The sequence below is a fragment of the Zingiber officinale genome, chromosome 4B (genome assembly GCF_018446385.1).
Source record: "Zingiber officinale cultivar Zhangliang chromosome 4B, Zo_v1.1, whole genome shotgun sequence".
NCBI lineage: Eukaryota > Viridiplantae > Streptophyta > Magnoliopsida > Zingiberales > Zingiberaceae > Zingiber > Zingiber officinale.
In genome coordinates, this window is record NC_055993.1 from 21,247,843 (window position 1) to 21,263,098 (window position 15,256).

Sequence of the window (15,256 nt, forward strand, 5' to 3'; positions counted from 1 at the left end):
AGAGAGTATTGGAAGAGGGTATTTACCATCAGGAAAGGAAAGTATGTAGATGCTCTGATACCACTGATAGATATTGAAGTAGAGAACAATATAAAAATAGAGAAAACCAAAATCTGATAGATTATTTGATATTCAACATTTTTGTGGCATAGCCACTACAATCTTATAAAGATATCATGATAGTTCTAGAATTACATTAGTTCTTGCTTAATTAATTTAATCATCATCTATTAGATTTTTGAAACCTCACAATGCATGCATCCGTTTTAATTCTATGCATGCATGTACATTAATTCTATGCATGCATGTGCATTAATTCTCAAAATTAACTTTTAACAAATAAGGTAGCAAGAGCCACAGCCAAACTTCAGCATGCCTCTAACAAGTTTCCTCCTCAAGGCCACAACATCAACAGTAGTTCTAAACATGTCAATAGCTAATATCAGGTCTGGAGTTTTTCCCATTTTCTTTTTTTTTTTTAAATATATAAACAGACTATTCTTCCATATAAACATGTCAACTGAATATTTGCATGAGAAAGGCACATCTATCCTTACTCAGCCGACGATTATCGTCGGTTTAAATTAAGAAACTTTAAATTTGAAATTTTTATGGGTTGTAAGAACTGATTTGATCATCACAGCAATCTATGTAGCTTAAATCTTATTTTCAGAGAATATTTAAGAAATCAGTTATCTATTTATGAAGTGATTAGGAGATAGATTATGCTTGCATCTAGGTTTTAGGAAAATAGATCAACGTTAGGAAACCTTAGTACCTATGGTTTGATAATATTTCCTCTTCAGGTGATTGTTGGTTTCTAGTAGCGGATCAGTTTTGTTTTAGAATTGAATTTCTAATGTGGTGTTTGCTATCCTTATGCACTTTGTGCGAAACATTGCCTCTTCACAATATCTCCACAAATCATCATCATTGATGCCTCTTTCCTATATACACACACCATCACTCACCTCTTGCCACCCTAAGCCGACCTACATACATACCCTTTATTCCACATTGCCTTCCATCGCTCTAGAACCTGTATGAATCCCAAACCTCATCTTCTCCACCAACATTGACCACACCTCCACAAGAGTCTAAGATTCGAGTTGCTGCCAAATCCCTCTCATTGCACAAGCTCTGCCCTTGAGATAGCTACTGTTGCCTCCTACAAGACCAACTGTTGAGAGTTTCTCCTTTGCATATTTTTTCTAGTCTGATAGCCAACCCTTTAGCCATCTCCATGCTTACTCCTCACTTGTCTAGTGAACCGTGTGTTGTCTTCCAAGTCCCTTGGACCCACCCCTTGCCCATTTGGTCTTTATGAACAACAAAGGACCCTTGGGACTTGCATCCTTCTCAGAATAGGACCATTCACTAAAGAAGATATATTCTTCTCCAACACCTCCATCCTATAGTTCTACTCCACCACATCCAACCACGAGCAAATCATGGCTACTTTTCCTCCCACCTATTTCAATGCTCATTTTGTCATTTCTTTTCCTTATCTTCCTCTTTTTTACTAGAAGATTTTTCCTTGCCCCTCATTGATTCCATCTCTAGAGAAGAGGAAGATCTCTTTCTTCCCTTCGCTTGTTGTGAGAATGCTATTGGTCCTGCAAGCGATTTGAAGAGCCATCTTTTGGTATCTTGTACAATCCCTATTGTAGACACAACTTACAAAAAAAGATTAGGATCCAATGGAGAATCATTAATATAAGGTTCAACCTGCGGCAATTTAGAATCTAATACAAGATCAAGTTTCAAATTTGAAGATGAATTGCAACATCACAAGAGAGAAGAGTCTTTCCATTAATCGATATAGATTTACACATTCCAAGTTCAATAGTAGAAGGCTTGCATCACCTTAACACAGCTACATTTTCTCCTGGTCTTTTGAAAATTACTTTTGTTTAATTAGTCGACTAGTTTAAATTTTTACATAGTTTTTCTCACAAAACCACTACATGTCATCATACCTTATTAAAAAAAGATCATATGTAATTTTTGTACTAGTAACTTATTTTGTTCGCCATTTGTTATGTTAATTTTGATAAATTCATTATCTGTCATATTTTCTTTGTTGTACCTTAGTTTGCATTCTACTTTTATACCTTGACGATATGGTTAGTTGAATATGATGAAAGAAAACACTATTGTTGTTACTCAATAAATGAGAGATGTAGAATTTAGGAGTAACGATATATGGAGCATAAGCTTTGGTTCATGAGAACTATATTGGATAATTTGAAATTTTCTAATGAATACTATCTATACTACACATAACTCCATGGCTAATAAGCACCCTAGTCCATAATTTCATTATTATATATTTAGAGAAGAATTAAATCACTTCTTTAGGTCTAATTATGTCATGGAAGAGGCCCCTTGCTTTAATGGAAGATTTGACCCAAATGCATTTCTTAATTATCTTTTTTTTTAAAGAAAAGATTGCTATGAGAGCCCTAAGCATGCACGTTTACGTAAAGGCGCGAGTTAAATTGTAGACTTTAGTAACAACTTCCAAAGCCCTTACTAATTAAGATACAAGACTATTTTAATTAACACAATTTGTCATGATAAAACTCATTATTGCTAAAAAAATTTGGTAAATTGTCTAAGCCAAACGTAAACAAGCTAGGACTTAAACCCATCAGGCTATGACCTTGAATGAAATGAAGACTACAACAACAACTAAGCTTTTATCCCACTAAGTGAAGTTGACTATATGGATCCTTTTACGTCATTGGGCTCGATCCCCTACCATATCCTCATTTATGTTTAATTAAATCTTCTTTTGTCACCCTCTTTCTTAATTTACGTATTTGTCATGATCTTATATCACTTAGCTGGGGATTTATTAGTCGTCTAAGTACATGCACATACTATCTTAAACGTGTTTTTTGGAGTTTTCCCTCAATAGGTGCAATCTCGACTTTCTCTTTGATGTTCTCATTTTTTATCTTGTATATTTCAGCACATTCACCTTAACATCCTTATATTTGTCATTTTCATCTTTTGTTTATGTGCTCGCTTCTTAGCCCGACGTTCAACTTCATATAATATAGAAAGTCTAACCGTCGTTTTATGGAACTTCTCTTTAAGCTTTAAAGGTATCTTACAGTCACAAAGAACATTTGATACCCTCCTTTTCAACCACTATACTTGCATTTTATGTAAAACAATCGACCCCTTTATTCTTTTGTAAAAACGATCCTAGATACTTAAAACTTTAGGTAACTTGTCATCTTCTATCTTACTAATTATGTTACTATGTCTTCTTCTACCAACTTAAATTCTATATATTTTATCTTTACTTTACTAAACTTAAAACCTTTAACTTTAATATTTTCTACTAGATTCGAACATAGAATTTACTCATTCACGTGTCTCATCATCCGAAACAATGTCATTTGCAAATAATATGCACCTTAGTAATGTGTCTTAGATGTTAAGTGAGTTCATCTATAATTAAAAAGATATGGACTTAGAGATCCTTGATATAACCCTATTTGATAAGAGATGCTTCGGTTAATTTGCACAAATTCATCACTATTGTCATTATATCCTTATTCATACCCTTAATTATTTTAATATATACACACCTTTTTCTATAATTCTCCATACAATTTTCCTTGGTACTCTATTATAAGATTTTTTTTAGATCAATGAATATCATGTGTAATATTTACTTCTTTTTTTATACTTTTTAAATCAGCAGACTCGATATATAGTTTCTATTGTTGACCTTTCAGACATAAATGATAAATCCAAATTGATTTTCGATAACTTTAGTCTCCTTCCATAATCTTTTTTCTATCACTTCTTTCAAGTTTCATGGTATGTCTCATTGGCTTAATGCCTTAAAATTCATATAATTTTGATACTAATGTATTTACCATCCATTGATCAGATAGTTACTTTGTTTTCAATATCAGATTGAATAATTTTGTAAGCCATTTAATATCCTGCTTCCCTAAACAGTTCCATATCTCTATTGAAATATCATTCTGTCCAATTGTTTTTCCATTTTTTATCCCGTTTAACGCCCGTCCTACTTTTGAAATTTGAATTCTATAATAAAAATTCAAATTTCTATACTCATCCGATCTACATAAGTTTTCTCATCTTAGTTGTAACCTAAATCTTTATTAAAAATTGATGAAAATACCTCTTCAATCGCTTTTTTATTTCTTCATCCTTTACTAGTATATATTGGATTCATTTTTAATATATCTTATTTGGGTAAGATTCCTTGTTTTCCTCTCTCCCTTTAGCTATTAAGTGCATACAAGTGTTTTCATTCTTACAAGTATACAATAACTTATATGTTGATCTTTTTTTTCAATTTTTTCTATACTTCTCTTATTCTACGATCAAGATTCTTTATTTAATAGAGCTCGTCCTCTTGATTCACTAAGTACTCCCTTGGTCACTATTTTTAAATTTGATGTCATCTTATCTCATGTTATATTCAAGTCGTCATGTATTTCTCCTAATACTTGTGTTCTTACACTCTTCTTAAAGATATTTTGTTTCTTATCTTTTAACTTCCACCACTTGATTGTAGGAGCCATGCACATTTTCCATTGATTGATTTTATGTTTGAGGTGTGTATTTAACGCCTCTAACCTAGTTGGATGATTAATTTTCTCCATGACTGACCTTGTTATCTTTACAAATTTTTTAATCTCAATCATAAGAAAAAGCAATTTGCCACTTATTGTACCCACTTTTGAACATAACTCAACGTTCTTCTGTCTTCTTGAAAAACTTATTAGTTATTATAAGTTCATATGTTTTTGCAAATCCAATACAACTTTTCATTCTTCATTTGTTGTTCAAAAACCATAACCCCTATGCATCTATCATATTTCTTACTCCTATAAGTTTATTTAGATCTCCTAATAAAATCATCTGATTTGTTAAAATTTTTTGTACTATCTCATCTTGGTCTTCTCAAAACATATGTTTGGTGTCTTCATCTAATCGTACTTACATGCTTATATACGAATTACATTAGTAGTTTCTTTTGTTGTCACTATCTTGAGATTTATAACCTTATCTTCCTTCCTAATTACTCCTATTATTTCATCCTTTAACAAACAATCTACAACAATTCCTACTTTATTTTTTTCTTTAACTTTTACCTTTTTTTGTACCATAACTTAAAACTTAGTTCTCTATCATTTTTGCCTTCTCTTTTACTTATCTCTCGTAAACATAAAATATTAATTCTTCTCATTATTATGGTATGTACTACCTCCATTACTTTGTAGTTGAGCTTCCTACATTCCATGCTCCAAATCTAAGACAATTATTCTTATAAACGTTGTAGTCGAACCTGCAACACGTTCTTTTTAGGGAACAACCTAGTATTAGTGCAACTATTTGATGCAACGTGGCGTTAGTGGTCCCTGCCAACGAAATGAAGACTAATTGAAAAATATTTTTCAACATATTTTTTTACTTAAACCCATAGAAGATAATTTTTTTTACTTAAATAAAAGAATTCTATCATAATGCTGGAAAGATTGAATACTACATAGGGAAAAAAGAAATCCTGTTACAAAGTGGTACAGAATAAGTACTACCCTACATAAAAAAGTTCACAGGTCACAATTGCACAAACTCAAGTTAAAAAGGGAGTGAATTATCCTAAAATAGTACCTATATTAAAGACAATCCGAGCCCGTCACTTGAAATTGATGAACTTTTAATTAAAGCATGTGACTTAACTCCAAAGTAACATGAAATTATTTGGTACCTTCTATTACAAGACCACCAACCTTGTTATTCCACCAAGTCACTCTTCTTTTGCCAATAATCAATAGCTAATTGAACCATAAGAATTGACCTTAGAAAAGCCCCTTCATACTCATTTGCTTTAGAAAAGGTTTAACTTACCATGAACTATGACTTAGACCCATAGATCAACACAATGAAGACGTTCATGCTATCCTAAAAGAGAATATTGAACTCAGTATGCTTAAAGACTTCTTAATATATATTCATTTGTAGTTGTGTATTACTCTGACACTTGTTAGCCTAGAAAGAATTGATTTTCTTGTTTACAACTTGCCACCATAGTGAGATTCTTATTGAGATATAGAAGACATACATTGACACTAAAAAATAAATTATATTTAGTAATGGTTATTGCTAGGGCTGTAAATGAACCAAGCGTTCGTGAACTAGCTTGGTGTTTGGCTTGGTAAGAGCTTGTTTATGTTCGTTCAATATACATAAGATTAATTAAACAAACAAGCTTGAACAGCTCGTTAAGCTAAACAAACAAGCTTGAACACATATGTGTTCAACTCGTTAACGTTCATGAACAACGTTCATGAACAATGTTCACGAACCATATTCATTAATAAAACTCTTTTCAATATGCTAAATAAACAATAAAATAAAATAAATAAACAAATTTAAATTATTAAGCTCAATAATCAATCAAACAACTAAAAGTTTCAAACAATCAAACAAGCTTAAATTGAGAGCTTGATAATATCTAAACGAACCGAACCAAGCTCGAACCAAGCTCAAGCCAAGCTTGAATTGAGAGCTTGATAACATCTAAATAAACCAAGTTCAAGCCAAGCTTCAAACAAGCTCAAGCTCATAAAAAATAAACCAAGCCAAGCTTGAACACTCATTTCAAAAGCTTGGTTCATTTTAAGCTCGGCTCGGCTCAGCTTGGTTACCTTATCAAACAAGCTTGAACACCCCAAAGTTTGGCTCGGCTTGGCTTGTTTATAGCCCTAGTTATTGCTTAATGACACAGCAGATTGTCCTCTTGATTGATGAACTCAAATTATCTTATTACTACTTTAGCTTCCTTTTATCAAATTTATTTAGCTATATTGTGAGGAAAATTGATCACAATACTTATTACACTATGGAGACGTTTGAGCCTCCAGTTGTTTATGTTGTCTTTATCACTAGTGAACCACAAAGAGCACTTCAATCTTATTATTGGTCTCATCGTTCCTTGTTTATTGGAAAAGGTGACAAAAATGGTAAAAATCAAAGCTCAATATCTCAAGGATTGAAAAGAATATAAGGGTGCAATTAATCCTTACTCATTGAAGGTCAAGACTTAAATGATTTACTACTATTCCATATTCATTGGATTCTGTTGACTTGCATAGAGTCATTATTAGAATACTGCAATTTAAATTAATAAAATTTAAATTCGAAAATGTTAAGTTTGGAAGTTTTAATTTAAATGGGTTGTATGGTTCATGCCTCATTGAAGATGTTTACAATTTGCTTTGGAGTCTAATTCCTATAGGTAGAGGTGAATAATGAAGTTTAAATTATTAAATTTAAATTTAAAATTTTCAATTTTGGAAGTTTTAATTTATATGGGTTGTCTGATTTATGCCTAATTGACTATGTTGACAACTTGCTTTGGAGTCTAATTGTTATGATGGAGGACAATAATGAAGTTTAAATTAATAAAATTTAAATTTGAAAATTTTATTTTTGGAAGTTCTAATTTTCTTGGGTTGTAAAATTTTATTTGATTCCCAAAGCTCTTGTTTTTAGGAGAATATTTAGTAATTAGGTTATATATTTACCAGGTAATTAGGGAATAAATTATTTCTTATGTAGCTTTTAGGAAAATAGGTTAATGTTGGGGCACTTAAGAGAAGACTCTAAGCACTTTATTTCAATTATCTTGAACTTTGTTTGTTCTCTATTGGAGATTGTTGGTTCATGGTGCTTCATCACTTGCATTCTTGATATATATATGAGAGAGAGAGAGAGAGAGAGAATGGCTTGTCCAACAGAGTAATATTATTTATCTGGACATCCAAAAACTTTCAGAAGGATGATTATTGATTTAATGAAAGTTGGTTATCTGAATCAAGTCGTGGTAAGCGTGGTGAAACCAGATGATGCATAAGTTTACCCTTTCAAGGAAAAAAAGGATAAGCAGTAGGAGAGACTCCAACCAATATATTGGTCAATATAGAGTCCAGTCTTAATTGTAATGCATGAGAATGTGTCAACTAACCGACTAACGTAACTACTATTAGTTATGGATACTGAAGAACTAAATAAACTGTTAACTGTTAATTGCACTGGTGAAACTAATAGAAATGACTACGAAAGCTATGGCTTAGTTGAGAAACTTTGTGGAGGTTGCAACTGTTACAGCCAGCTCTTGCATAATAGAGACCATTGTACAGGAGGCCTTTGCCATGACTCTTCTTGGAAGATGATTTTCAGATAATCCAGGTCCAGGCTTGGCACCATGTAAGAGTTTGCTTCTTGGTCATCTCACCATTGAACAATAAATCTACAGTCATCAAGGTTGAGCTTCACAGATTCTGCAATACACCACCACCTGGATCGAATATATTTACAATTCCTGAATCAATCGTTCAGCATTGCGCTGGCAAAGGACACTATGTTTCATCACCAAGAGTTAGACCTTTCCTTTTCAGCTTCGCTTTGGGGTTTAATCACCCCCATTAATTAGCACCAATTAAAGAATTTGATCGTATAGCTGCAAAGGGATCCCCATAATATGTACAGATTGGACTTCACTGTGCAAAATTCTGTTAATAACTTGGTATTCAGATTTGACAGTAAAAGTCTCCATTGGAGATCCATCTCCACCTCATGATATCCTTTCCAGCATGGTTAGCTGAAAAGTCCCTGAGCCTTCTCTGATGAGCTGTATGAGGAGTCTGTTTTTGCTGAGTTAGTTTCAGTTCCAAGTCATTTTCTCAGTTCTGATTTCTGTTAATTTTATATCTTTCCATTGAATAATTCAATTAACTCCAGATGATGAAGGTAATTTTGTGACCATTTATCAAACCAGAAGAATGTGTCATTTCCCCAATAGTCTATTTGTAGGTGTTAATTTCTATGAAATCTTTGCTTTAGTAAGTCTCTCCATAAGTAGGACCAGTATTTGCTTTTCTTGAGTGTTGAAAAATGTGAATATAATTCAAGAAACTCTAGATGGTGAGGATAAATTTATGACCATTTATCAAACCAGGTGTCATTTTCCCAATAATCTCTTAGCGGGTGCTAACTTTTATGAAATCTTTGTTTTAGTATGCCTGCCCATGAGTAGGACTATTATTTGCTTTTCTCTGAGTGTTAAAAATGTGAATTTCTGTCAATAGTCCTTCAAATTATACATATCCATCCACAATTCATATCATCAGCTCAACTTTATGGTGTAGAGTGGATCCAACTTATCTGGAGAATTATAGAGCCATTTGTTATACCATGAAAAAAGGATACTTATAAGGATTCATATCTCTAACTTGGTAGTGAATACTATTTTCATTGGGTATGTTGTAGTCTTTTTTCCACTAGTTGGTTGTGTTACTGACAGAACAATTCCGCAGCTCACATTAATTGCTTTATTTGTTTTTAACTTTTCTGCAACTTACTTCTCTTACATCCTTGTTTGCTTTCCTATATATTGCAAATAGGCTGGCGAGGAGCGTTTCTCGATTGAACGGGACGAGAATGACAAGGTCTGGTATGAAATCTATTCCTTCTCCAAGCCTGCACACATCCTATCGGTTATAAGCTACCCATATGTAAAGCTTAGGCAGAAGTTTTTCACTCTACAATCAGTGGATGCAATGAAGAAACATGTTGCTACCAACCAGCAATCCAGTCGAGAATAGCGAGGGCTTTGCATTTCCCAACAATCCCTTGTATTAGGTTGTTACTTGTGCATGCATTTTCACGTTAGGCCAAAGTAAACCAGCTTATTTTGTCAAGACTTCGGCCAATGAGACCTTACTGACTTGTGTGAACAAGTTTTTGTTGTTTCTCCATTTTGAAACACATTTTTAATGTAAAGTTAGCCTGAGGTAAGACTTAACACAGGTGTCGCTATTGTTGGACTGTTGGAAGACAAAATATAGACCTTTAAACAGCGAACACAAGTGAAGAGGGATAGTGGAGTTTTGTGCACTCGCTAAATGTCAAAGCCAACTTCTATCTGAAACCTTATTTTTTTTTCCTGAAAAGAAACCAATAGGGTAAAGAAAGTCTCCTGCCATGTACTAGCTAGTATTACTGCCAATAAGAGTTTAAGTTTCGGTACATACTTAGATGTGGCTTCTAGTGCAGTTATCAAAACCTATTATTAATGGGGTGAATCTAACATGACTTTTTAAATTTTAAACTGTTATAATTTTTAACAGTCTCGAATTATATTTTATTGAATTTTACATGTGCAAAATTTAAAAATCTACATTTATTATCAGGATATTCATAATCCTCAACTTTTAGACTTAAATTCTACCGTTTAGGCCTTCAATCGAGTATCTAAAAATTTTATTATTATTTTTAATAATTTTTATTTTTATGATATTTAAGATATTTTTAATATTTTCGTTAATTTATGGGTCATAGTCTATAAAAATATTATGTTTTATTAATTTTAATTTCTATCAAAAGATTTTCTTTTCTAGAAAGAATTTTTTTTCTTTTTCTATCCGATTGAAATTGAAGGATCTAGAGTATATATAAATACATATATGACTATATGAGAATTAATCTCTTTTTTATTAATAAAGTTTCCTTATTTAATAAATCTGACGAGTTTTCCTTTTATTGGTATTCTTTCTTTTTGAATTCTCCTCCAATCTCTCCTCTCCTCCCGAAGGATAATCACTATCCTATCCGGTTTCCAACTAAGGGTGGGAGATAAACTTAATTAGCTAAATGATGAATTGGAGAAGTAAACCTGTATCCTCCATTGAAGCTTCAACCGACCAGGAGAAGCTATTCCGAAGGTATAGAAATAGCCCTGAGGAAGCTTTGGACTGTGCCATTCAGGTGCTTCAGATTTTGCTCATTTAATTTCCCTCGTCGTTCCCTGCCTGTTGTGCCCATAAGCTACAAATAGATTTAACCACATGATTGATGGGATGACATTTTCCCTCTGCTTCTAGATTCGCCATAGTCATGCCTAAACTCAGCCTGCCTCATGTGGCTGCACTCCCGACTTGCTAAAGATTGTTTATGGTAATACTGGAATGCCGGAGGGGGGCTAAATAGCTTCTTAACTTGCAAATAAAAATCTTTTCTTTTTTCCAAAATACAAGTTAGTTTTTGTCAATAGTGTTAGAGTATGTGTAGCGGAAATATAAGAACAGTAAATTCAAGAAGCACTTAGTTGACTCATACACACAATGTGGTTTGGATCACAGGTTTTACTCCATGATAAATGCAAAATATACTTCGCTAACACGGACATATAACCTGGTTTGGATTGCAATCTTATTTCATGGTCGAGAGATTCGTTAGGTGGATAAAACTTGAAATTTCCATTATAAAAGAAATTCCTTTGAGAGGTGGAGAGGTGGAGAAACCTCATATCTTCCTACAATTATAAAATATAAGCACAAAGGAGATATTACTAGATGTGAACAACAAAAACATTAGAATGAACAATGAAAAGTGAATTTTTTTAAACAAAGGTAAATAGTTTTTATATCAAATGAGAAATTACACATTATACCCATGCAAAGCTATAGATATGCGTCTGAATCTTATGGAATGTTATCTGAACATCAAAAACATCTCCCTCAAATTTGTAGTGATTATGCGCTTGTCATAACAAAAATTTGTAGTGATTATTTTTCGTTGCTCGCTCGGTATTATTTGAGTCACTTGGTCGGCATTGCCATAGCTACTTGTTCGACGTAGTGATAAGGTGAGCACCAGGGATCTGATTCCGCGTTCGGTAGTGATTCTATTTTGGGCTTGGTCTAGTCAGTCGGACTTGCGCCTCCTTTGACTAGACTTGAAGGGGAGGCTTGTGATATGGATATAGTGGAGGGCATAGGGGTAATTAAGCGGAAAATGGAGGGTGTTTTGGTCATTTTGACGTGAGCCCTTAGAGGGCACTAGGGATTATGTTCGAAGGGGGGCTGGGTTCGAGGAGGGAGGGCAGCCGCCAGGGGGTTTTTGCTTCGTGTTTTGCTGGTCCGCCGCCAGCCCCATCTCGCGACGCCGTCGCCGGAGCTGACGCCGGCCGCCCCCGCCTTTCTCCTCTCCCTCTCCTTCTCACCGCAACCGCCAGCAGAAACAGGGAGAGCTTCTCCTCCCTCGCCGCCGTCCTCGAGCCACAGCCGCCGGCGACGATCTTCCTCTTCTTCCTTCTTCTATTCTCGACGCTGGCGACGAACTCCTTCTCTCCCCCTCCTCTTCGTTGCGCCTCTGCCGGCTCCTCCTCGCTACGCCGCCACCGGCAGAACACTGCCTCGTCTCCTCCTCCTCTTGCCGGAGCTGTAGCCGAGCCACCACCTTCCCGCTCTCATGCACGCCGCTGTCGAGGCCAGGACAGAACCATCCCCTCTCTCCCGGTCCATACGCAGCAGCTTCTCCCGCCGGCAGTCACCGGGCACCGCAGCCTTTCTTGCCGGCGCCTCCTTCGACTCGTAACGCCTCCACGTGCTATAGCTTCTCTGACCAGCAGCCCCCATGTGCCGGCCGTCCTTACGTCGATTTCGTCTCGGCTCCGATTCCGTTTCATTGTGTGCTGGCCCTCGTGCCGTTATCTCGTTCCAGCTTCGTGTGTTGTGAGATTTCGGCCTTCGTGCCGTTGTTATTGTTCAGTGTCATTGATTAGATCGCATTCTGCTTTTGTTATTATCTTGGCCTGCGTGCCGACCTCATGTCCCGGCCTGCGTGCCGGTGCCTTATCCCGGTCTACGTACCGGTGTCTTATCCCGGTCTGCGTACCGGTGCCTTATCCCGGTCTGCGTACCGGTGTCTTATCCCGGTCTGCATGTCAATCTCGTGTCCCGGCCTGCGTGCCGATTTCGTGTCCGGGCTTACGTGTCGTTAGTACCTCTCGGCCTGCGTGCCGATGTCTTATCTCGGTCTGCATGTCGTCTCCCAGTTCCGTGTCGCGTTCAGCTCCTCGTCGTCAGATCCAGCTCTCCAGCCTGATCGGAGTCATCCACTATTTCGGGTCGCGACAACTCGAGCCGCGTCCCATCCGAGAGCGCCCCCCTGGGCCAGGGTACGTTCCTCGTTCATATTTCATATGTATTTTCATTATTTCATGGCTTAGTCTTGTACTCATATATTCGTTGGATCTGCCTCGAGCATCGGGGTACCGGGGGCCGAGTCAACCCGGTCGCTGGCTGCAGGTAGCCTTGACCAGAGGACTTCCGAAGACTTGGTCAACATGGGAGCCATCTTAGCACACCCCCTCCGGGACGTCGCGACTTCGTCAGCATTCTCGCCACCTCACCCGGCGGTCCGTCTGACTCAGCTTCCGGACCGGATCAATTTGGCGTCGTCTGTGGGAACACAACTACTTGTTCTGGAACGTGAAAATGGATAACGTCGGGAGGCTCTCTGCCATTATCATAGTCCAAGGGGATTTCGACAGATATATTATCTTCTACCCTCACTCCACCGGTATTTGGGAGTCGAGGGATTGATCAGAGCTTCAGCTGGCCGACAGGTTAGTTTTTCCATTATATTTTTTCCCTGACTCCACGGGTATTTGGAAGTCAAGGGACCGAGACAAACCCTTAGCCGGTTGGCGCGACTCTCTGACCAGGTACGATTACCAGCTCTGTTCTCTCTTTTATACGGTTATAGGAGCTGCTAAAGCTCCCTGATAACAGAGTAAGTTTCTAGTTCCTTGATCAAAGACTAGAGCCTTCAATTTCTGATCGGACACTAGGGGCCCAGCTCCCCGCTCATACACATGGGACACAGCTCCCCGCTCATACTCTAGGGGCACAGCTCCCCACTCATACACTTGGGACACAGCTCCCCGATCATAGACTTGCAGTACCACTTCCCGATTAGGTTCTAGGGGTCTCGCTCTTTGATTACAGGCTAGGGACCTTACTCTCTGATCAGGGACCAGGGGCCCAGTTCCTCAATCATGTGTGCTACAGGCTTTGCACCCTTCACCATGAGGCTCTGCATCCTCTTACTGTTACAGTCTCTGCACCCTTCATCAGGGGCTCAACATTCTCTACTACTATAGGCGATTCATTTTATTATTATTATATGCTCTGCATCCTCCACTTGTTTTGCAGCCTCTTATGTTTACAGGCTCTGCTCCTTACACTCGCCATGCTCTGCTTCCTTCTATTATTACGGACTCTACTCCCTCATATGGCTATGGACTTCACTTCCTTTGATAGTCAAGGCTCAGATTATTCTCTCCCTGACTCCGCGGATATTTGGGAGTCAAGGGATAGACACTATTTATCTCACTGACTGTATGGCCATTTGGGAGTTGAGCCGAGCTAGCCAGTTGACGTCACTTCGCGATTAGGTATGATAAAAGCTCTATCTCCTCATGTTGCTATCGACTTTGCTTCTATGAGCTTCAAGACTTAACCTCCCCCGTTCGGGGTCGAGCTATCGCAACGTGTCTCGGACCAGAGTAGTACCACCAGTTTCGGATCTGAGTGTTGCTAGCGATTTCTCGGTCGGGGGGTCAGACCAATCCCCGGTCGGGCTTCTAGACTAATTCTTGGTCAGGCCTTCGGATTATTTCCTAGTCAGATCTTCAGATCAATTCTTAGCCCGGCCTCCAAATGGCTTCTTTATCGGGCTTTCAAATTGTTTCCTGGTCAGACCTTCAAATCAAAAACTGGTCAGACCTCCAGGTTGTTTCTTGGTCAGGTCTCCATATCAAAAATTGTTCAGACCTCCAGATTGCTTCTTGGTCAGGCCTTCAGATCATCTCCCGAGCGGGCTCTAGACTCTCGCCCCTGTGCGAGTTATAAGTGGCTCTGCTCTCACGCCCAACGATCGAGCTGCTCGGTCGGCTGTCCCAGACTCTCGCCCCAGTGCGGGTTATAAGTAAGCTCTGCTCTCACGCCCAACGACCGAGCTACTCGGTCGGCTGTCCCAGACTCTCGCCCCAGTGCAAGTTATAAGTGAGCTATGCTCTCACGCCCAACGACCGAGCCTCTCAGTCGACTGTCCCAGACTCTCGCCCCAGTACGAGTTATAAGTGAGCTCTACTCTCACATCCAACGACCGAGCTGCTCGGTCGACTGTCCCAGACTCTCGCCCTAGTGCGAGTTATAAGTGAGCTCTGCTCTCACGCCCAACGACCGAGCTGCTCGGTCGGCTGTCCCAGACTCTCGCCCCAGTGCGAGTTATAAGTGAGCTCTGCTCTCACGCCCAACGACCGAGCTGCTCGGTCGGCTGTCCCAGACTCTCGCCCCAGTGCGAGTTATAAGTGAGCTCTGCTCTCACGCCCAACGACCGAGCTGCT

At 38.0% G+C, this 15,256-nt stretch overlaps 1 protein-coding gene across 1 annotated transcript in view; it reads left to right on the forward strand.

The window, feature by feature from the left end:
- Positions 1 to 9,865, forward strand: part of LOC121974843 (UPF0548 protein At2g17695-like) — a 28,057-nt gene extending 18,192 nt beyond the window's left edge. The window contains exon 3 of the mRNA XM_042526101.1: positions 9,465 to 9,865. Coding sequence (XP_042382035.1) covers positions 9,465 to 9,665 — 201 coding nt within the window. The 3' untranslated portion in view covers positions 9,666 to 9,865. The remainder of the gene's footprint in view (positions 1 to 9,464) is intronic.
- The last annotated feature ends 5,391 nt before the right edge of the window (positions 9,866 to 15,256 follow it).